Source organism: Rhipicephalus microplus, chromosome 6, assembly GCF_043290135.1.
Source record: "Rhipicephalus microplus isolate Deutch F79 chromosome 6, USDA_Rmic, whole genome shotgun sequence".
Classification (NCBI taxonomy): Eukaryota; Metazoa; Arthropoda; class Arachnida; order Ixodida; family Ixodidae; genus Rhipicephalus; species Rhipicephalus microplus.
Window position 1 is genome coordinate 7,302,045 of NC_134705.1, and position 24,450 is coordinate 7,326,494.

Consider the following 24,450-nt stretch of genomic DNA (forward strand, 5'->3'; position numbering starts at 1 on the left):
GTCTTATATAGCGGTGTCTAACCGAAAGTGCACCGCTGTCTGGCAACATGTGGCTTGCATGAGCTTGAGGAGCCGGTCGTGGCCATATCCGCATTTAAATACAATCGCAGGCAGTTTTTTTTCTCTCCCTGTCTGTTTTTTTGTGTTCGTGATTTGCTTCCTATATGTTCTGAGTTTTCGCTCCGCTTGACATTGCGCTGCACTTTCAGTGGTCTTTTTTTTTTTCTCGTTCTTTGACTATGAGTAGCGGTACGAGGAGGCAGTACTCTGCTGCTTTTAAACTAAATGGTGTTGAGTTCGCAGAAGCGAACGGGAATATGGTTGCTCAGTGCCGCTTTGGGGTATCAGAAAAAAGCGCGCACTATTGGAGGGCGCGGAAAGGGAAGCTGCAGATGTGCAATCCTCGAAAAATGTCGTTTCGTGGACGAAGTGCCGTTCATCCGCAGCTGAAAGATAAGCTAGCAGACTTTTTGCAGGAAGTTCGCGCGTGCTCGCTGCCACTGACCATGGATATCATTCGCAAGAAAGCCGTGGAACTCGCTCGAGAAGCTGGGCTCACGAGAGAAGAGTTTTATGCATCAAACTCTTGAATGCATCGATTTATGCAATGCATAGGATTTTCTCTCAAGTGGCACACATCCATCTGTCAAAAGTTGCCGGAGGAGTTCGAAAACAAGCCTATAAACTTTCAGCGCTATGTGAACTAGCTTCGTGAGCAGAACGACTGCATGATGGGGCATATTGACAATGCTGATGAGACCCCCGTGTGGTTTGACATGCCTTCATCTACCACGATCACGCAGCGCGGTGCCAAGGGTGTGAAGCTGTTGTCCACTGGAAAGGAGCACTCACGCTTCACCGTCATGCTGGCATGCACGGCAGATGGTAGAAAGCTTCCGCCCTTCACCATTTTCAAACGCAAGACATTGGCGAAGGAAGGGTTCGCGTCAACAAAAAGGGATACATGGACGAGGCTATGATACTCGAATAGATAAAAGTAGTGTGGAGCCGTCGGCCAGGTGCACTGCTTCATCTTCGCAACATGCTGGTGTTGGATGCGTTTTGTGGTCACTTAACCGATGCTGTGAAACGCGCACTCGGCGATGGGAAAACGGACCTCGCCGTGATACCAGGTAGTATGACGTCCACACTCTAGCCATTCGATATTGTGCTAAACAAGCTGTTCAAGGACTGAGTGCAGCTGGAGTACCGAAAGTGGATGTCTGGCGACAACCAAAAGACACCGACAGGCCGCCTATAGAGGCCTCTGCTTGCGACTGTTTGTGGCTGGGTGCTTTCTGCCTGGAATATCGCTATGTACACTCATAGCATCTATAGAGGAGGCTATGGTACACTACGTAGTGCGTCGCCCGCCGGACATGGCTATGTACACTACGACATGTAGTATCATCTAGCGATCGAATGTGAAAGCTGGTTTCAAAATGCACGGTCGGGGCCGCCGGGCTAATGCCCTAAAGCGGCGACGTGTGTGCGTTTGTATCAACCGCGACTGGCTTTATGTGGTATCAACTCAGGGCGCGCTGCCGGTTAGCCACGGCCTGCGCAGTCTTCGTGTTTAGACGCATGATGATTCACGCATCAGACGATCAAAATGATTAGCCGGGTGCTTACCCTGTCCCACATTCGCAACGCGTGTCGGCAATGGAAACGCTTCTAATTAAGCGAACTTCCAATTGAATGAAAGTAAAAATACAGCCGGCAACACGGTAGTGCCGAAATGCAGGAGCGTTTAAAAGCTGCCTGCCGTACCTCCTCGCAATTTCCTTCTTGGCGGTGCACCTCATCGTCGAAAAGTCGAGCGTGTATGCAGGACACGCGTTGCCATGATTAACTAGGCTTCTAGCTACTATCGATGCCTGAAGTGTCCACTAGTACGCAGAGCTCACGACCACATGAACTGTCCGTAACAAAGAACGAAGTCAGCTGGCACGAGCCTCGACAAATGTGCCAATTTTTTTCCTGATATGACGCCCACCGCGGTGCTTCCAATGAAAAAACCTTTTCACGTCGAATGCCTACAATTTGACGGGACTAACTCATTACTTCTGATTAGCCAAAGATCCATCCTTGCAAGAGCATAGAGAAGGCAATGCACCCACAAAAAGGGCAGCAGGTACAGCCAGTTTTTGCTACTTTATACTCAGTGGGTGTCATAATACACTAGTAAAGAAGAATTACGTTTACTTCAAAACGTAAACTTCGTATGGGGACAAAGAACAATAATGGTTTGCTTATAAGGGGTTCAGGATTTTGTTCCAACTGATGTGCGATTGTCTCAGGAAACCCCCCCAAAAAATCTATTATAGCACCAGATTGGCAGCAAGCTACAGCCTGGAATGAACATGCCCCTTACAAAGCTATTTGATGGATAGAGTGATCATAAAGCTGGTTAATAAGACACATGTTGATTCGAGAAAACAGCTAGATGATGAGATAAGAGGTTTGTTTACAATACGAAGAAAGAAAATTGCTTTGTTGAGAAGCTCTGACAGAATATTTTTCGGCTTTCACCACATCAAGAAGGGGTTGTCTTGACCGCATTCTTTACATCAAATTGTATGTGCTGATCACGAGTGCAGTGCACAAAATGAATATGACAAGATGCATTGGTTCGCAGTTGCCAACATCTAGCAACATCCGACATTACGAGTTTATTGCTTCAGACAATGTCATAGCAGGGCCTACAGAACCACAACTTTTTCTTTGCGTCCGCTTGCTTCACTGCAGCACAGGTCCTGCACAAAAAGAGCACGAAAATTACTACTGGTCATTCTGGCATGGCCATGAATTCTTACCAGTAAAGCCACTGTAGGCAATGGTCACAGTAAATCGTCTTGATCTTTCCGCTGTCACGCTCTTGGCAAGCATGGCACAGCTACAGTTCATTTTTCTTTTTGATTGAAACTGAAACACGGACAGTTTCACATGAGACAGTTTGACACGAGGCAAGCCGGGTGACAAGCATAATAAAACAGGCTTATGAGCACACAGCACAATACCTGCGCTGCGATAATTACCTGCAGATGTAAGCAGCTGCCAGGCATCTTCAGAGAAATATTGTTGCAACTGCCGCATTTCAACTCTGTAGTCTAAGAGACCACTTGGCAGAAGCTCTGGTCGTACTTCAACATCAGCCTCCTGAATGATGTAGCCACAGTTCAGCACTCTGCTGGAGGTAGCTTTTCCTACGATCCCAGTGAGCAGAACTGAAAGAATCACAAGATAAGTATGCACCAAGAACTGCTGCCTACACACTATACTCACGCTTGTATTTGGCCATCTCGGTCATCTGCACAAAAAGCGTTGTGGCCACATTAGACTGTTGTTCCCTTTGCCTTTTGCCCTTTTGCACAGACTTGCACTTGGGCCGACCTCTCGGCTTGACGAGCGGGAGTTTTAGCTGCGGTGTCCTCGGGTTTGAACAGGAGCTGGCAGCTTGTATGTTCACTCTGCAGTAGGCCTCATGAGTTGCTATGTTTTCTTCAGGTTTATCCTAAACCTGGACAGGAGAAGTCCTTTTTCTTTAATGCCATCTTTGTGGGTGTCATGCAATTGCTCTTCGAGGTCCAATTCCTTGATCTGAACATCCACGCTGCCACAAGGAGTATCGTGATGGCCTGCTCTAAGTTGTTCTACAGCACTGCTAACACAACCCGAGGATGATTCTGTTAGTCAGTCTGCATAGAGCTTTTCTACAACTGCAAGTTTGGCACGAAAGACATCTGGTGAGTAGTCAGCTAGGTTATCTGCTACGGACTTTAGTGTCCTCATTGCATAATTAAACAGATGGTTTCTATTCATCTTATTAAATGCTGGCCCTGGCATGGTTAGCAGTTCAACGTTTGTGCTTTGATGGGATACAGTGTCACAAGTCTCCTCTGCATCAGCGTCACGAGCCATGATTCTGAGGTGACGAGACTTAAACCACCGAGGCTTCACGACTTTGGACAGGTCAGGAAATACATTAGTCCTTTCACAGACCACCAGAATGTGACGACAAGGAAGCCCCATCTTGGAAAACGCGGTGCAAGTGCATGTCCATGTTTGCGTTGAAACCTCGTGCCATGTGCCACAAGAACTTGAAACAGCATAAACAGTTGCCTCTATTTGCTGTAATTCTGGTGGTGCTTGTCTAGCCTTGGCCGCTTCTTTGTTGATTACAGAGGAGGCATAACCTTGGCACATCTTGCTTCGACATCACTTGACGCTTCGTACGAGTAGAACGTGCACGTCTTCATTACACATGCAGGATGTCTTGCTTCCTGCGTGAGTGCACGTGATAGCTAAAGTATATCTCTCACTGCCTTATGCAATTTGTCAGATGCTGACAAAAAGTGTTTTGTCTTTGCATTGTACGATTCAACTCTGTTCGTAGTGTTGTTACCTGCAGTGAACTGTTTGTCGCACATGCAATTTGTCAGATGCTGATAAAATGTGTTTTATCTTTGCATTGTACAATTCAACTCTGTTCGTAGTGTTGTTACCTGCAGTGAACTGCTTGTTGCACAGGTGTCTTGCCCACATGTTGGTAATGTCTGCCCAGTTTTTCTGGAAGTAGGCACATGCTTCCGCATCAGCATGTCTCAGAAAGTCAGTTTGGGCATCCTCAAACTTCTCAGGAGTTGGTGCACAAACCATTTCCCCAAAGCTGCTGATGAGCCTTTCTCGTTCTTCTGTGGAGTGTGCCAATCGCCAAGCAGCTGCCCTAAAAGCTTTCATCATGTGAAATTGACAGAGCTGCACAGCAGGCTTTGAGTTAAATGTCTCCCGTATTACTGCAATCTCGGTGAAGTCTTTGTCAATGATGACAACATTAGTTTCTGATGCCTTTGCATTTTCCTTGACAAAAGTTTCCAGCAACTTACTAACGACATGCTGTTGCTCAGATGCAGCAAAAGCATATGCCACTCACTACATGGCCGCTGCCCGCACCATCCTCGACCATGAAAACAAACAAGGGCATTCTATGCTTGTTTGTTCTGTAAATTGCATCTAGAAAAAGAACCTCTGGATATCATTCAAACATTTTGTGCATTTGACGTGTTTGAGCAAACAGAAGTTGAAGCTCCTGGCTTTCGTCAGTAATGGGTATGACAGTTGCCTGCTCTTTTTCACAAAGGTCACTGATCATCTGCAGCAGCTTTTCTGTGTCATTTCCTCTGTTGTTGTTGGTCCTCATGTTGTGCACATCCTTTGCAATGATCACTTTACCTGTAAGACAATTGAAACAAAAGAGTACTGGGGTTAGTAATATGTACAGCCAAGATGCAAGAATAATCTTACCTGTCTCCTCCTTTAGCTTCTGTATGATGCGGGTGGGTCGCACCTTCATCTCTATGAGGGGCTGAACAAGCTTGGCCTCATTGTCATTTAGACATCTGCACTTCGGGTAGGAGGCAAACATGTCATCAATAGTCTCATGATTGTGATCCAGTACAGTGCACGTGATCTCCAGCTCTTGGCTTCCACGCTTGGCAGCAAACACAATTTTAGCTGGGCAATCATTTTTCATTGTTCTGGAAAAAAACAAAACAAATGGCAATAGCCAAATTGTTTCACTGAACAAAGGCTGTAAACAAGTTTGCTTTCCAATCAGTTCTCCAATCAGTTCTACAAGTTGCTGTTCCAATCAGAGCTTTTACCTCTGGTTTGGCCGCACTCCTGTGCCCCTTGTCCTGAAGTTACTGCCGTGCTTGCACGTAAACGTAGCGTTGGTGAATTTCAATTTTTCGCCCAACTTAACTGCTCCGGACGTCAAGTGGGCATTCACGACATCTACAGACTTCGTGGTCTTTTTCACGTAGACTTAGTTATTCTCCAGCTGCAACTTCCGAAGAGCCCTTTCGAACTCTTCAAACGATGCAAACCGTGCGACGCAAGACATCACTGTCTTGCGTCGTTGTCAACTGTCTAAGACGCTGTCAACTGTCTAAAAAAACCTGGTTCGAGAATGGTGCGCGAAACTCTCTGTTGTATAACATTGATCCCGGTATAGAATTTAATACCCATTAAAGGTTAGCCGATCGGTAGAAACAGTCATCCATAAGCTTCGACTTGGTACAGCCTACACGAAGGCTTTCCTGTATAGAATAAGGAAAGCTGACAGTCCTACCTGCTCATGTGGAGAAGCTCAAGAAGACGTGGAACACATTCTTCTGCATTGTAAGAATAATGACGTATCTCGAAAGAACCTTTTTCAAAAACTCAATTCTTTGGATAAGCGACCTGCATCAGATGCAAAAATCTTGGGTCCATGGCCAAAAGGAAAGCTGAAAGCCACTGCAGCGCGTGCAGTCGTTCACTTTCTGGAGGAATCAAAAATAGCTCCAAAGTACTAAACAAAAAACTAATGTACTTCACTGTTAACCGCGGTATGTTTCAAAACAGAATTTCGTGTTTCACTACGATATTTTTGGGAAAACCTTTCTGAAAACAGTTCAGTATTTAAGCGACAAAATCACCTTAGACCTTTCATTGAACTTTCACGTTTTTGTGTGAACACTTAAATTGATGTGATTACTTGTGTTTTTACAAACTCAGTGTGGTGCGGACCCATTTATATGTAGTTTGGACGCATTTCTGTTTGTTGTGGACACTCAGTGTTGAAAAACGTGAACTCATTGTGTAAGTGTTGTGCTATGTACATATGTATAGCCTTGTGTTTGCTACAAAATGTGCGATGCCGACTTTTGTGCTAGAGAAGAGGAGTAGCCGGTACCACGCATTGGCACCAACCTCTCCTTACATACATTTAATTAAAAAAAACATCACCTCAACATATCCCCATCACGTTACAACATCGATCGTGTTCAGCCCGACTTACCTTTTGAGAATGTAGGAATTGACTTACACGGTTTGCTTCCCTACACTCCGAGTGGCAACCGCTGGGTTTTAGTGGGCATCGATCATCTGAAGCGGTATGCTAAAAGATGTTGCTAGCTTTATATTCCGAAGCCTCGTCTTAAGGCATGAAGCGCGCCGAGAATTACTCAGCGACCATGGCCATGTTTTCTATCCGATGCTATTACAGCCTTGCTGAAGGAGTGTTGCATCATACACTGCACTACCACTGCATGTCATCCCCAAACTGATGGGACGACGGAGTGTTTTAATCGCACCCTTGGTGACATCTTGTTTATGTATGCTCCATTGGCAGTGACGACAGTGCAACAAACACATTGTTTCTTGCCTTACGCACAATTCTTTACTGCGCAGTTATCCGTGTGTCAAAGCATCGACAAGAAGCCGTGGACGCCAGCCGCTTTATCGTCGAAGCAAGCCTGCTACACTGTCATTGACGACACGTGTGGAGCTGCAGTCATCCTTCTGTCTTCGCACAGCAGGGATAGTTGCTCTGGGGATCCGCTAGATGGCTTCACATTGGCTGGCACCACCATATAAGGAAACCGGATCTCGTGGATAGGCATCATTGGCAGTGACGACAGTGCAACAAACACATCGTTCCTGGCCTTACGTACAATTCTTTACTGCGCAGTTATCCGTGTTTCAAAGCATCGACAAGGAGCCGTGGACACCAGCCGCTTTATCGTGGAAGCAAGCCTGCTGCACTGTCATTGACGACACGTGTGGAGCTGCGGTCATCCTTCTGTCTTCGCACAGCAGGGATAGTTGCTCTGGGGATCCGCTAGACGGCTTCACATCGGCTGGCACCACCATATAAAGAAACCGGATCTCGCGGATAGGCATCATTGGCAGTGACGACAGTGCAGCAAACACATCATTCCTGGCCTTTCGCACGATTCTTTACTGCGCAGGTTAGTACATTTAACAGGTTTTTTGCCGTTCGCTCTGTTGTTACACTGTCGTTGCTGCCATATTGTTAAGACCATCCCTTTCTGTCACTTGTCGTTTTGCGCATATCTGTACTGCTTTGCTGAATTCTGCGCAATGCCTACTGTTGCCGAGCTAAACAAAAAAGTTATCGAGCTTGAAGCAATACTCAACGAATGTCCTGATAATTTCATTGACGCTATATTTAACAAGTTCATCGTCAAAGCACAGCTATCTGGCGTGAACTTCTCTGAAATGAAAAAACAAATGAGCGAGTTGGTAACCAGTGCTGAGCACATGAATGACATCATGGAAAGTTTGAAGAAAGATAATGTCTCTTTGATTGCAGAAAACAAGGTGCTAAAAGCACAAAATGTGGAACTATCCCGTAAAATGACGCAAATGGAACAATATTCACGAATTAACAACGTCAAGATCAAGGGCGTTCCGGCGACAGAAAGAGAAGACTGCGCGACGATCGTGCAGACTATAGGTGATAAGATTAATTGTAAACTGGCACCCAGTGATCTCGACATCGTTCACCGTGTTTCAAAAGTGAAAGCTGACGCAAAGAACCTGCTTGCTCGCTTCTGCTCTCGGACGAAAAAGGCTGAATTTGTCAGCAAGGCTCGGAAGGCCAAACTATGCCTAAGTGACATTGGACTGCCCGAAGCTGCCAACAACCCTGTCTACATTAACGATCACCTTACCCCCGAAAACAAGGCACTCTTTTCTGAGGCACTGGTTTTAAAAAAGGCGAACAACTGGAAATTTTTGTGGACAGATAACTGTCGAATCAAAGCCAGAAGGACAACGGAGAGCAAGGTGCTATGCATCACCTGCGAAGCCGACCTGCTCAAAATCTGCTAGCGAACCATATTGAATTTCAATTTATTCCTCTGTTGCACTTAGGTCCATCCAATTATGGCTACTTATTTCTCAACAGATCATCTGAATTGCTTCCTTTCACCTGTCTCCCGCTCTGCGATTCATATTAACGCAAGAAGCATCCGTAAACACTTTGATGACATACAGCTTCTTCTCTCTGCTCTTGACAATCCGTTTTCACTTATAGGTATCTCTGAAACCTGGCGTAGCTATGATGACAAAAATTTGTTTGGTCTCCCCTCATACAAGTCTGAATACTCGCATAGGCCTAGCAGCAATCATGGAGGTGACGTCGTTTATATTAAATCGAACATACACTACATACGACGACATGACATTGAATTAAATGTAACTGGCTGCGAAAGTGTTTGGGTGCAACTTAACCACGATTTCCTTAAGCTAGACAGCAAGAGCTTCATCTTTGGATGCATTTATCGATCCCCATCCTCATCGGTCATAAATTTCTGTGAAGCCCTTCACAAAGTATTATACACACTATCTCTTAGTCATACAATTGTGATTATGGGTGATTTCAACATTGATATACTTGACCTATCTTCTTCTAGTTCTTTGAATTACTATAGTGTTTATGGCCGCGGCGGCTGCATTTCCGATGGAGGCGGAAATGTTGTAGGCCCGTGTGCTCAGATTTGGGTGCACGCTAAAGAACCCCAGGTAATCGAAATTTCCGGAGCCCTCCACTACGGCGTCTCTCATAATCATATGGTGGTTTTGGGACGTTAAACCCCACATATCAAATCACTATAGTGTTTATCAGGGTTTTCGCTATGAATGTTTAATCTCCCTTCCCACACGCTGCATGAATGGTGCAAGTATCTTGATTGATCATGCACTTTCTAATTTATCACAAGCGCCAGATGCATGGGTTCTTAATGTCGACATCACTGACCATTACCCGATTTTTCTGCGCTTCAACTGTATCTCTTCACCGACTAGCATATCTTACACCAGGTGTGTTCTAGACTAAGAATCTTTCATTGATGTTATCATGAACACTGATCGGTCGTCAGCAATACCCTTGGATGATCCACAAATTGCATTTTCAGAGTTTTCATTCATATTATTGTCACACATTCAGCGTCATACTGAGGTTTGCAAATGTAAAAAAACATACGCCAGTCCTGAAAACCCTTGGGTCACTGAAAAATTACTGAAGGAGCTTAGAGCCAAAGAGAACTTTTATAGAAAAACAAAACGGAAGTCTTTTAATTTAAAATTACTCGCGCGTTACAAAAAATTCTGCAATGCCCTTACATTGCATCTGAAAAATGCAAAAAAGATTTATTATGAACGAAAAATTGAAGATGCTGCTTCAAATGGTAAGAAAAAATGGGAAATCGTCAACTCATTCCTGAACAAGAATGAAAGGCATTAGACATCACTACTATTCAGTATAAAAACGTTACGCATGATACCCCGTTAGAAATTGCGGAGGCCTTCAGTAACTACTTTTTTAACTCTGATGTCATCCCCAATGCTGACTATCATCTTTCCTTTCTCGTATGTCACAATCTTTCTTCCTATTTCCTACCACATCTTAAGAAGTACACGATGTCATTCGTCACCTGAACACAACAAGTGCTGGCCCTGATGGTATTCATTCAACTTACGTAAAAAGGATTGCTCATGTTGTTTCTGATATTTTGGCATCCATCATCGAACCTAGCTTTCAAAACTGGCATCTTTTTTGTAGAATTGAAAAGTGGCAGAGTCGTCCCCGTTTTTAAAAAAGGTGACCGTACACTGATATCCAACTATCGATCCATTTGCATAATACCGTTTCTCAGTAAAATATTCGAAAATTTGCTCGAAATTCGTGTGACGAAATACCTCAATAAGTTTCAAATTTTATTCCTTTCCCAATTTGGTTTTCGCAAAGCATATTCCACTGACCTTGCTTTGTTATCTTTAACTGAAAAGTTGAAGAAAGCAATCGATGGAGGCTACTACGCAGGTTCTGTTTTTGTAGATTTCACCAAAGCATTTGACACTATCAATCACCACATTCTTTTTATGAAGCTTGAATCAATAGGCGTAACTGGTCCTGCACTATCATTAATAAAAAACTACCTCCTCAATAGAAGCCAAGTTGTCAGTCTGTCGGGTCATAATTCTATACCTAAAGTAACAAATATAGGAGTACCTCAAGGTTCTATTTTCAGCCCACTTCTTTTAATTATTTACATAAGTGATTTGCCATCTTGCCTTGCCAGCTCAGAATGCTTATTGTATGCAGACGACTAACAATTGTGAACACAGATAAATGCCTCTAATCTCCGACACAGAAACTAAATCATGGCCTTTCAGGCTTGGCTGCATGGTGTGTCCATAATAAATTACAAATAAATCCCACCAAAACGAAATTTGTTATTTTCCACTTTCACCAACGTGAACATAATTATATCCCGCCAATATTCCTAAATCAATTTGCAATTGAAGCAGACGATGAGGCGACGTTCTTGGGAATTAGACTGGACTGTCATTTGAAGTTTCATTCGCATGTTGCATACCTGCGAGAAAAAAATGGGTTACGGCATACGTGTTCTAATTAAATCTCGTGATTTATTTTTCAAACCCACAATACTTTCATTGTACTATGCTTTTATTCATTCTCATATTAATTACTGTATCACATCTTGGGGCAATACCTACAGCAGTCATCTCGTCTCCCTTCAAACTATGCAAAATCACTCTATTAGAATTCTTACCCACAGTCATTATCGCAGTGATGCTAAAACACTCCTGCATGCCAATGACATCCTAACAGTCGAGAACACTTTCAAATATAATTTAGGCATACTAGTTTTCAAGCAAATAAAAAATCAGCTTCCTTTGTGTATAATCTCTCCATCTAGTCTAGAGAATACAAACTTGACAAGGTTTGCACAAAATCACAATTTTAGCTTACCTATAGCACACACTAACTATAGCAAACAAACGGCCCACTTCACTGGAATTCATCTCTGGAATACTATACCTTCAGGAGTAAAAGCCTTGGAATCAATCGCCATATTCAAAAAAGATATGAAGACATTCCTCTCATCCATTCCATTATCTGGATAGTTTTGGTGACTTCTATTACTCCCGCTCCCTTTCATGCTTTCTCACAACCCAACGTTAACAAAGCATCACATCATCATCATCCTACATTGGTGATATCAGATGTCACTGTTTAGTTTTCTTTTCTCGTAGTTTATTTTTACTATCTTTTACCATGGTAATTATCTGTAAACTACTTAGGAGAGTTGAATTACCTCTATTTTTTATGTTGTCTCATTTCAGTTTTTGTTGCTGCTTTCTGCTAATGTTTTTTTTACGTAGAACTCCTTTTTCGTTTTTACCTGCGATGTATTTCATTACCTGTTTTCTGTACCGCTGTTTGCTGCATCAATTAATTTTTTCTATATTCACTACTGTAGGAGGTCCTGATTCAGCCTCCGACTATGGGACCTCCTTCTGTATACACAAATTTTTGTAATTGATTTGATGACAAAATAAAACCATTTCTGATTTCTGATCTGACCACATCAATCGGGACAGGATACTATCTTTCGTCACGTATGCATACAACACGGCAACACAAAGCACCACCGAATTCTCCCCTTTCTTTCTTCCTTATGGACGTAAACCTTCTTCCACAATGGACACAATTATTTCGTACAGACCTGACCTTTCATAGTTCACAACCATTTCACAAGCAGCTGCATTTGCCAAAGAATGTCGCCAACTTGCTCATTTGTTCACATCACACGACCAAAGTGGTCAGAAACATCGCCATGATGCATTGACTACTGCAACATACTTTGATTCCGGCTCATTGGTATGGTTGTGAGTTCCATATACTCCCGCAGGACTCTTCCACAAGCTATCTTTAAAGTAGTGCAGCTCTTATTGGGTTCTGCAACAAAGTTCCGCTGCCAATTACCTGGTGGAGCCGCTCGACGCGTCTTCGAACAAGCATCGCTGCGGATTAGAAATTGTGCATGTTTCCAGGCTCAAGCAGTACTATGATCCCCTTGTGTCGCCAGGATGGGTTCTTTATTGCTCGGGAGTGATTGTAATGAAGGTAGTGGGCATTCGGCCTAGGTAGTGGACATGCTGGTTGACCAATAGAGTCGACGAGGTTGACGACAAACTATTGCTACCCTCGCTGTTAGTTGGCCCATGTGGCTGTAAAACCTGTGTTCCCTTGTTGCGACTCCTGCATTTAAAACACCTTCATTTGAAAACCTTTGTTGCAGACCTCATGCAATGTTAGCATCAGTTGTGGTTTCAATGGTAGCTTCACTTTTGTAGCAGTCTAATAAACATTACATTGGTAGTCCAATGATTTAGCAAGCTAACAAGGTAAGTGTGATACACACATCGTCACATTGTTGAGTGCACTTCTTTTTAATAATTCTGATGTTTGTGCAATAACGTGAGTACTCAGGTTATGTTTCACCATAAATCTCCTTGTGTGGTCGCCAGTACATTTCAGTGTAATAAGCATTACAGTTAAGCCCATGATGTGCACACAACTACTGCACTTAATGACAGTTCACCTCGTATTGCTTTATTGAAAATGAAAAAAAAATGCATATGATGATATCGGGAGGAGACGCTGCGAGCGCCGACGAGTGCAAACGCGCTTCACGTCGGCTCCTGCTTTTATGAACAACTTCACAGTAAAAATCACCACGTACATTTCTCAGAGTGATATCAGAAGATTCACCTCGTCATCCAGATTCTCAGAATACCAAAGACAAGGTGCGCCAACGGTTTTTCGTCTTTTTACGACCTTTTCTCGGTGCACACCACACGAGATGCTGTTAAGCCTCGCGAAACAGGCCGGTTTCCTCAGGGAGCCGGCGCTGTAAACCCAATGGAATCCACTGCGTCGGCAGGCGACACGCAAGACAATGCTGCTGATTCGAGGATGATGGACGTACAACACGATGAGGATGAATCGCCAGCCACTACCAAGAGTGAAGAAGGCTGGCACACCGTCTACTACGGACGTCGTCGAAAGCCCGGACATGAATCGGTCAGGGAAGCTGATGGCGTCCATGGTGCTAACAACAAGGTAGAACCCGGTTTTCGTAACACACAAGCCAAAATGCAGGAAAGACGGATGAGCCGCATTGAAAAAGCGAGCAGAATGCCCAAGCTGCTAGCGGGAAATTACAAAATTGTCATCCGACCGAGAGGAGGCCTACGCGTAGCCGCACTCGGCCCAACCGATATAACCAGAGGCATACATGAAACCGTGGCTACACCACCAGAAGTCCGGCACTTTGACGTGATATGCCCCAACAAGACACAAAACATCATGATAGTGAGCACACCAGACCCCGACAGAGCTGACCAGTAGAGAAAAATTAAGAAAATGCTTATACGAGGCAAAGAATATAAAGTGGCAGTGTATGAAACAGCACCAGAAGATACAGCCAAGGGTATCAATAAAGGAATCCCACTGAAAGAAACACCCTGTAGCATTAGGGCGGCCCTTGTCACTGAAAAAAACCCCAGCATCATCACAGCGAAACGACTGGGGAATACTACAACGGTCATTGTGCTCTTCAGTGGAAACAAGGTACCCTCCAGTGTGTGCTATGATGGAGTGTGATGCAGGGTTCTTGTTGCTGATTTGTTTTTCTCCCGGGCTGAGCCTCAGAGAGTTTTGTTAATAAGGACAAAGCCGTTCGGTTTCCAAGAAACACACAAAAAGTTTAATTGAAAAGTAAAAAAAAGGCAAAGATTCCTCACAAAACAAAACACTTAATAAACAGTTGACTGGACATGACGAAACACATCTGTAAACACCCAACAAGAACGTTCAAAGTCAGTAACTAAACCTAACGTTCGAAAGGGGCTGAGTGATGGGAGTAGCGCAAGAGTATCGGTGCAGTCTCACCCACAAGTTGGTTTTCGGCGGTGATGAGAAACCGGAACGCCGTGACTCCTGCGTCAGTGCGTGGGCTGGACGAGGACGAGGGAACGCTGGCTGCTGGCGACACGTCGAAAAGCCCTACCAAATCGTGATGGTTTCGGCTTGAGGAGCGTGGACACGTCGGAGACGGGAGAACGCAGGCTGGTGGCGACGCGTCCGGGAACTAGGGTCGACCTAGTCAAGCAGCTGGGCGCACAGCTCGGGCCCGGAGCCCGACGGCTGTAGCTCGCCTGCCGGAACCGAAGTCCGCAGGTTCTGGAAAGGAGTTCAGGACCGGATGGCCACGGTCCTTTGGAGCGGGAACCCGACAGCAGGAGGTCCCGGCCGGTGGAAGCCCTTGTAGGCTCGGGTCCGGAACCCAACGGCCCATCTTCAGCGCCCGGTCCGGTGACGACCTTCCGCTTGCACTCCTGCCTCGAATTCCCCTTGCTCTCGTCTCCCCAGGCTCCTGCTTCAGCTCTGGCCCACTTGTCTCGTTCTCATTGGAGATACTACTGTTTCGTGGTGTCAAGCCATTGGGCCTTGAAATCTCCGTGTTCGCTGCCCATTGGATGTTTTACCTTTTGTTTACTTCACGTCCTGCCACGCATCCTCGTGCTTGACGCTCTTTAACGTCGTCATTCTTGTTTAAGCAGCACCGCACGTGCACTCTGGTATTTCTCCTTTTGTTTTTTTTTTTTTTCCGTGACGCGCACTTTTCGAAGGCGCGCACTTTGAACGCGCACCACACATCACATACGCCCCCCTTTTATTCAAGTTTTTTTTTTTTTAGAAAAAAAAAACTGCCGATGAGTGCGCGTTCTGCACTACGTCACAATTAAACCACATATTTGCACCACGCAGTTCAACACATCACCGGGCTACAGTTCGCTACATCGTCCAAATGTCCACACTTAAACTTTAGGTTCACCCAATTGCATTTAAAAGTTCTGAAACCCGGAATAAACCTTTTTACTACAAAATCGACTATGGACAAAGCTACTTGTGTCCGCATCTAAAAGTCGAAGTCCAGAAAGAGCTACCGGTTTTCTAACCCTACACTCAGGTTATCGCGTCCCAAACCAGACGCACTGCCCTTCTCGCACGTTTCGAAAGTAACTGTGGCAAACATGCTTTTATGCACTTTCGCTGAAACGCGTGTCTGCGCCCCCGCCGGCCACATGAACGCTTACCGGTCACAGAGGAACAGGGCGCGGTCTCGAGCCGTCGGCGTCGACACGAAACGCACTGAGACACGAATGTCCAAATGCCACAATCTCTCACACAAATGCTTTCTTTTAATCCACCATCTAATGAACACAAGCTCGGGGTGCCCTCAGCAAGCCCAAACGCTCCGACAAGCGTGTGAGGTTCCTGGATTCTTGAGAAGGGATGCCGTTGTGCTCGGTCATTATACAGCTCATCTTGAGTGGACTTAATTATAGGTTCAAAACCAATCACGTTCTCAGGTTCAAGACCCTGTCTGGCATTCTCCATACCTACTATCGAGCCCACCTCCGATTCGATACTGTTTATTTTGAAGAGTGCTTCAGCACTCCCATCGTGTTTTCTCGGACAAATAGCAGTTACGCTATCCTGTGAACTAGAATCCCCTCTCTCTCTGAGTGAGATATACGTATGGTCTAGGACCATTGACGTGGTGCCTGCTGCTACCTCTGTCGGTACAAAACAATCAGTGGCCACTATATCAGAGCCTTCATGGCATTCGCTGCCATCTTCCCAATGACGTTCTAGCGCTCCTTCCATGGAGCTATTGAGAGGTAGCCCTACCCCTTCCCGAAATGTGCTCGGCCTCTGAGGCGTTCTGATACACACCTCATTCTGAATGGAGCTTCTTCGTTCCCTGCTATCGAAGCTTTGCTCCACAACATTTTCCACAGCTTCTAGGTCGCCCATATCCAGGCGCTCTTCTTCATAGGTGCTTGGCCTCTCAGAGGTCCCCAAGCAGCTAACGGAAGTACTATGTTCCCAGCCAGAGAAGCTTTCCGTCGCTTCAACAAACTCCTCATGACTCCTGCCTTCTTGGCTGTCCACCTCTCTGCCTTCCTCTATCTGAGCTTCTCGCTCCGAAGTAAGGCTGTCGCGAGGCTCGAGGCCAACCTTGCAGGAATCGACTTCCCTCCAGCAAACGCTGCTATCGGAGCAAACATTCACCGCTTGCTCGACCTTCTGCATCGCCAGCTGCCCCCTTTTCGCCATCGCAAGCTCGAGTCGCCGCTCGAAGTCCACCCTCTCTAATTGGAGCTGCTGCTTCAGTATGCGTGTCTGACGCTCTAGCAACACTTTATTTTCACGCGTTACGCGCTCTAGCTCCTCCTTCTTAGCTCTAAGCACCAATTCAAGCTTTTCCTTCGCCGCCTTTCGTTCTGCAGCCCGTTGCTCACGCTCCCTCTCCATCCGCTCCTCGTACCATACTCTAAACTCCGCTCCCGTCAGTCCCATTTTATCCGCCAACTCAATTAACTCCCACGTGTTCGTCATCGTGTTAACCGCGTCAAAAAATCTACTGGAAAAACAAACGACTTTGTCCTGTCGCGGACGCCAATTTGTGATGCAGGGTTCTTGTTGCTGATTTGTTTTTCTCCCGGGCTGAGCCTCAGAGAGTTTTGTTAATAAGGACAAAGCCGTTCGGTTTCCAAGAAACACACAAAAAGTTTAATTGAAAAGTAAAAAAAAGGCAAAGATTCCTCACAAAACAAAACACTTAATAAACAGTTGACTGGACATGACGAAACACATCTGTAAACACCCAACAAGAACGTTCAAAGTCAGTAACTAAACCTAACGTTCGAAAGGGGCTGAGTGATGGGAGTAGCGCAAGAGTATTGGTGCAGTCTCACCCACAAGTTGGTTTTCGGCGGTGATGAGAAACCGGAACGCCGTGACTCCTGCGTCAGTGCGTGGGCTGGACGAGGACGAGGGAACGCTGGCTGCTGGCGACACGTCGAAAAGCCCTACCAAATCGTGATGGTTTCGGCTTGAGGAGCGTGGACACGTCGGAGACGGGAGAACGCAGGCTGGTGGCGACGCGTCCGGGAACTAGGGTCGACCTAGTCAAGCAGCTGGGCGCACAGCTCGGGCCCGGAGCCCGACGGCTGTAGCTCGCCTGCCGGAACCGAAGTCCGCAGGTTCTGGAAAGGAGTTCAGGACCGGATGGCCACGGTCCTTTGGAGCGGGAACCCGACAGCAGGAGGTCCCGGCCGGTGGAAGCCCTTGTAGGCTCGGGTCCGGAACCCAACGGCCCATCTTCAGCGCCCGGTCCGGTGACGACCTTCCGCTTGCACTCCTGCCTCGAATTCCCCTTGCTCTCGTCTCCCCAGGCTCCTGCTTCAGCTCTGGCCCACTTGTCTCGTTCTCATTGGAGATACTACTGTTTCGTGGTGTCAAGCCATTGGGCCTTGAAATCTCCGTGTTCGCTGCCCATTGGATGTTTTACCTTTTGTTTACTTCACGTCCTGCCACGCATCCTCGTGCTTGACGCTCTTTAACGTCGTCATTCTTGTTTAAGCAGCACCGCACGTGCACTCTGGTATTTCTCCTTTTGTTTTTTTTTTTTTTCCGTGACGCGCACTTTTCGAAGGCGCGCACTTTGAACGCGCACCACACATCACATGGAGTAATAATACCGTGCACGCTATACCGCAAGCAAATTGACTACTGCAAGCACTGCAACAGACTGGGACATAGAAGTGACGTGTGCCCCAACCCCCAAGATTAACTTTGTGCTGGTCTCGTTGCGGCATTCACAACCTCAAAGACGACCACAGATGCAACCCTAGTTGTCAAATCTGTGGAAAAGACCACGTTACAGCCGATAAAAGCTGCACGGCCACGTTCAAGAAACCTTACATTGCAAAACAGAGACAATGGGCCAGACTTACGAGAACATCAAAGGCAAAGCTCATCTCCACCAAGAGGACGTCCACGAGAGCGCTCGACATCGAGACCCGGAAAACGACAGCAAACAAGATTCTGCTCAGGTTCAAGGAACCGCAGCCCTGCAAGCTCCCACCCCAGTTCCAGGTCGGGATTGGCCTCTAAGGGACCAACAAACAAGGTGAGCTGGGCAGATAGAGTATGCGGCTCGCGACCGGAAGGACCTCAAGAGGTTAAAAATAATCACGGTAGCAATAACAACAACAGTCAAGAGTTAGATTGGCTCAAAGATGAAAACAGATGAATGAAAGAAATGATAGAACAGATGCAAGCTCAAATAGAACTCCTCACTATGGAACGCAAATGCGGCAAACCCACAAGCCCTAATATAACTAATACTGTAATTCAGGAGGGAACACCCATAGCCGACGATCGCATGGAGATAACTACCCCTCTGTTAAAACAAAAGGCCAAAACGCAGAAAACTACAGATCCCCCAAGCACTAAACAAGAAAGCATCTCGCAACAAACAAGTTTGGATAACATTGAGAAAAAAGTAGACCAGCTATTAACCGCGTTCCAATCTATCCTGGAAACCACCACTAAGACGTCTGTTGATCTGACGGCACTAGCAGCCAGGGTAGAAATGCTGGAACGAGGACGCAACCCAAAAACATCCGCAGACCTTCACGGTGTAGTCGCGAACTTTCACCAACAACCGCAGGCACCATATCCCCTGCAGGCAACTCCCACAAAACCACCAACCCCTCTCATCCACCCACCTATTTTCACGCCTCCCACACAAATAACGAACAGCGATGATGAGGCGTGGTAAACGACAACTCCGCATATGGCAATGAAACTGTAGAGGATTTAGGGCTAAGAAATCTGTCATCCAGCAGTACATCCGACGAGGTAACAAGCAAGATGTTATTTTACTTCAAGAAACGCATGGCCTCGCCACACTACCAGGATACCAGTCAGTAAGTCCTGAGCGTGAAGAAGGAAATAAAGCTCTCACTACACTAGTAAAGAGAGAGATTACGGTCAGAACCCATAATCTAGAATGTGGATACAATCATATAATGACAGAACTTCTATCTAGGAAAACAAAAGGGAGCATTCTTAACGTATATAGCAGTCCGTCAAATCACAGACAGCAGTTTCACTCTCTATTTAGGCAGGCCGTGATGTTAGCTGGCAACGCCCCGCTCATCATAGCAGGAGACTTCAACGCCGCACACGAGGCATGGGGGTATGGTTACACCACCCCCCAAAGGGAAACCGTTATGGTAGAGCATACAAGATGAACAGCTTACTCCGATAACAGACCCGCATGCACACACACGCATAGGTACAAGCACCCAGCGAGACACAACACCGGATCTTACAATAACCAAGAATGCCCCGGGGGCTACATGGCACAACACATCGATGATTTAGGAAGTGACCATCGCATACTCGAAACACACGTACCATTCACCGATAGCGACAGGATTACGACCATATGTAACACGAGACGTCTAGACTGGGATAAATTTCGGGATATCAAAAAAACGATTACCGAACATCCTGACGATATCCAGCAATAGTGCGAGAGCATAATAGACACTGTCAGGAAAGCCACACATGAAGTAGAAACAGATACCCCAGTTGAGCGCATCGATAACAGATTAATCCATCTGTGGCGAACTAAAGAAGCGTTACAACACAAATGGCGGAGGCAAAGACACAACAGAACAATCCGGAAAAAAATGGCACAGCTCAATAAAGGCATCGAAAGTCACTGCAAGCAGCTGTGTGAGCAACAATGGATGGAGATATGTAAGGACATGGGCACCCAAATTGGAACGTCACAAACGTGGAAATTGCTAAGGTTTCTTTTAAATCCCACCAACACCGAAACTGAACAGAGACACACTATCCATCGTCTCACACGCGAATACGAAGGAAACGAGGAACAGCTAATGACAGATCTACAAAACATCTACATGTCAAAATCACCACCACCACAACATAAAAACTATAGAGGCGAAGCCAAGCCCAACATGGACAAAAACTTTGAGGTAGCAGAGATTAGAGCGGTGCTTCACAAATTAAGTGTAAAATCAGCACCAGGACCGGATGGAGTCACCAACTGAGCATTACGCAACCTGGACAGTGAATTCATAGAATTTTTAACTGGATAAGTAAACAAATGTTGGACAGAAGGGGAAATACCTGACGCGTGGAAAGAGGCTAGAACAATCCTTATACCAAAACCTGCAAAGCCAATCAACAAAGTACGGTAAATCTCCGACCCATCTCATTAACGTCATGCGTAGCAAAAGTAATGGGACATGCATTTTTAAATAGAGCCATCAACTATGTTGAGGATGGTGAGTACTACTCACACACGATGATAGACTTCCGTCGTCACCTAGCCACCCAAGACGCCATGCTACAAATTAAACACCAAATCATAGACTACCATACAAGATCCACACGAGCCATACTAAATCTGGATCTTAAGCAAGCATTTGACAATGCAGCTCATGAAACAATTCTCAGCCACATATCAAGCTTAAACAAGGGTGAACGAGCCTAGAATTACGTCAGAAACTTCTTGACCAACAGGAAAGCAAGGGTCAGCTTAGGAAGCCTTACATCTGATCTCTGAGAATTGGGCTGCAGAGGCACTACACAGGGCTCCGTAATATCGCCAATGCTCTTTAATCTAATCATCATTGGACTACTGAAAGGGTTAAATAAAATCCTGGGATTATGTCACTCTATCTACACGGATGACATTACAATATGGGTCAGTGATGGCAGTGACGGCTACATAGAACAGAGACTCCAAGAAGCAATAGGAACAGTTGAGCGATACTTGGAAGGCACAGCACTCGCATGCTCCCCGGAGAAATCAGAACTTCTCTACAGGCCAGCAATCCGAGGCAGACCACGTAAGTCAGAGGAAAACAAGTGGCAATATGAGGAAATTAGGATTCATACACAGGAGGGCACAGCTATACAGACAGTTACAAAAATACGGGTACTGGGATTAGTCATCGAGGCTAACGGTGCCAACGGCGAGACTATACGCAGACTAAACACCAAAGTCACAAATGCGATGAGACTGATTCACAGGGTCACGAATAAACACCGAGGTAGAAAAGAAGCCCACGTAATTCGTCTAATTCAGGCCTTCGTCATAAGTCACATAACGTATGTAGCAGCATACCACAACTGGCAAAAAGCTGAAACTAACAAAATAAATGCACTCATCTGAAGGTCTACAAACAAGCTATAGGAATACCTGAGTATGTTAGCACAGACCTTTTTCTTCAGCCAGGACTACACAATACGCTTGAAGAGATTGTAGAAGCTCAGCGGATATCCCAGCTCTAAAGGCTCAGTAAAACTAAAACGGGAAGAAATATAATGAGTAGATTAGGGATCATGTACCATGCGCAACATGATGTCAAAAATGACATCCCTAATACAATCAGAGCTAAGATCATGTCTAACCTGATACCGAAAAACATGAACCCCATTATCAACACAGACCGCAGAAAACACTGAGAAAAAGCACTGCTCAAAGCACACAGCACGAACAGTAAATCTCTTTTTGTAGATGCTAGCCCATACCCTGAACGAAAAGCTCACACTGCTGTCGTGATTGACACGTCCGGCATTTGCATTTAATGCGTGCTCTGTCATAACAAACAATATAGAGGAAGCTGAGGAGGTAGCCCTAGCCGTGGCTATCACCTCCAACAAACACTCGTTCATACTGAGCGATTCGCAAGTAGCAATTCGAAATTTTACATAAGGACGGATTTCACAGCAAGCCCTCAGAATCCTCGTTAATAACCAAGAACTACACAAAGTAGATGAACCAAAATACCTCGTATGGTTCCCGGCACACACGGAGACTGATACAGCCAATCCTAACGAGCTGGCTCATAAGTTTTCACGAGAAATAACCCGCCGCACAACCCGACCACACCGCTCAACGATCATCCCTGGCGCTGCCGATGTACCACACAAAGACCGATTTAAAAGCTACACAGAATACATGCAACACTACAGAGAAGCAAGGCGCGTCTTTCCCGCCCCTCATCCGAGTCTAAACAGGAAGAAGCATCGAATACCGACAGCTACGGACGAACTGCTACCCGAACCTTGTGCACCTCCACAGGAGCTACCCAAACTTATACCCGGACAATAAATGTAAGCTATGTGTAACAGAAAAGGTGTCTTACAAACATATATTATGGGAATGCCCCAGCTTATCAGCAAGCTCTTCTGAGGTCCTCCGGGAGCAGTGGCGACTTGTGCAGCTCAGCTCAGAGGTTCAAGACCAAAAATGGGCTATCCAGCAGGCCAGGGAGGCTGTACAGAGACAATGTCTCCCGGTACGTCCTTGTGCGGTCTAGCCCAGACCACAAACATGCAGGATACGAAAATAAAGTTTATTCTTCTTCTCTATGATGATGGCTCACTGGCTGCTTTGAATAAAACCGATTCCCACAAAAAGTAGGATCTGAATTTTTTTTCTTTTTTCTTTTATCATGCTACTCGTAAGTAAGCATTATAAACAACATACGTAGTTAGAAGTTACAGATATCACGCCAAGGGCTCATAACAGTTGGATGCAGTAATTTACGATAGAACGAATCAGTAAAGCTCCTCCTGCTTTTATTTTAAGAGATGTTACTTTTTTTTTTCTTCCTAGGCCAAAAGTTTCCAGCGTCTTCCCAAGAAGTCTCACTAACAGGCACCGTGCACTTTGAGGAACAACCAGCTGACATAAATCAGTCTACACTTTGCACAGGCCTCACATCTTATGCACAGGTGAGCCTACTTTCTGATGCTCATAAATTGAATCGTTAAGCACAGTTAGTCGTTTGCGATCCTACCGAACCTTTCAGCTGAAATGCTGAACTTCGGTGCAGTCATGCAAACAGTTTCCTTTTGATTGCTTGCTTTCTCTTTCACATCATCGAGCTGGCATGTTGCAACATTTGGGAGAATCAGAGACAAATACAATCAAATCAAAAAAATTGTGTGGCTTTTCTTCAGGCTATACAATAATAGCAGAGTGTGTCTGGTGCATAAAAAAACTAAACCTATAATATTGGAAAATGATTTATTTGCACCATTTATTATTCACTAGACTAGCGACAACAGCATATGCTTCTTAATTTTTTTTGACATGCTGGGTTGCATTCTTCATAGAGAAAAAGAATCATTTGTAATCTGCTAATGCATGTTCACATGTCATCCTGTTTAGTCTCAGCTCAGATTAAAACATCTGTGCAGCATTGCCTTCAGCAATTACAGTCATATCTGATGGTAGCAGAGCTCCCCTGAGCTCAGCACTTGTGTCAAGCATGTCTGGTACCACCACAAAAAGTCATGTTAGCTTTGCTGTGTGTTGTAAACAAAAAGTGCTGTTGTCATCTAGAGTGCAGTGGTCAGGCGACAAGGACAGTCATTGAGTAAAATGCGTCTCTCATAATCATATGGTGGTTTTGGGACATTAAACCCCCCATATCAATCGAGTAAGTGCTTTTCTCCTGCATCGATTTCTTTCATGCTAACTCTAAAAGAACTTGAAGGACGCTTGAGCTTTGCCTTCAAGAGTACAACTGGATAGCCTAATGCAACCCTGTTGGCTTCTGCGAACAAGAAATTTTACTAGTTCATGGCAAGTAGAAGTTGGGTCAAATAATTTCAAATCAAACTCGAGTAGTATGCATCGCAAATTACAAAGAAAAATTATCATATTTGTCAAGACTCAACTAACCTGCACAAAATATGTATTTTTTAAAATTTAAACAAGGCTTGTGTAAATGTTATTCATTTTGGCTAAAAAATTTAAGCAACTTTAAATAGCAGCAAAGTTTGACTTTTGGTGGAATGCCAGTGATAAC

The 24,450-nt window shown here is 45.3% G+C and overlaps 1 protein-coding gene and 1 pseudogene across 12 annotated transcripts in view; one reads left to right on the top strand and one right to left on the bottom strand.

The window, feature by feature from the left end:
- Nucleotides 1-24,450, top strand: part of LOC119167755 (uncharacterized) — a 595,822-nt gene that overhangs the window by 347,553 nt on the left and 223,819 nt on the right. For all 12 annotated transcript variants that reach the window (XR_012883841.1, XR_012883842.1, XR_012883843.1 and 9 more), the window contains one exon: nucleotides 23,250-23,368. Coding sequence is in view for 9 of the 12 variants with exons in the window: in XM_075865247.1 (XP_075721362.1) it covers nucleotides 23,250-23,368 (119 nt within the window). In the remaining 3 variants the exon portion in view is untranslated. The remainder of the gene's footprint in view (nucleotides 1-23,249; nucleotides 23,369-24,450) is intronic.
- On the bottom strand, nucleotides 3,715-5,533 carry LOC142765115 (uncharacterized; annotated as a pseudogene).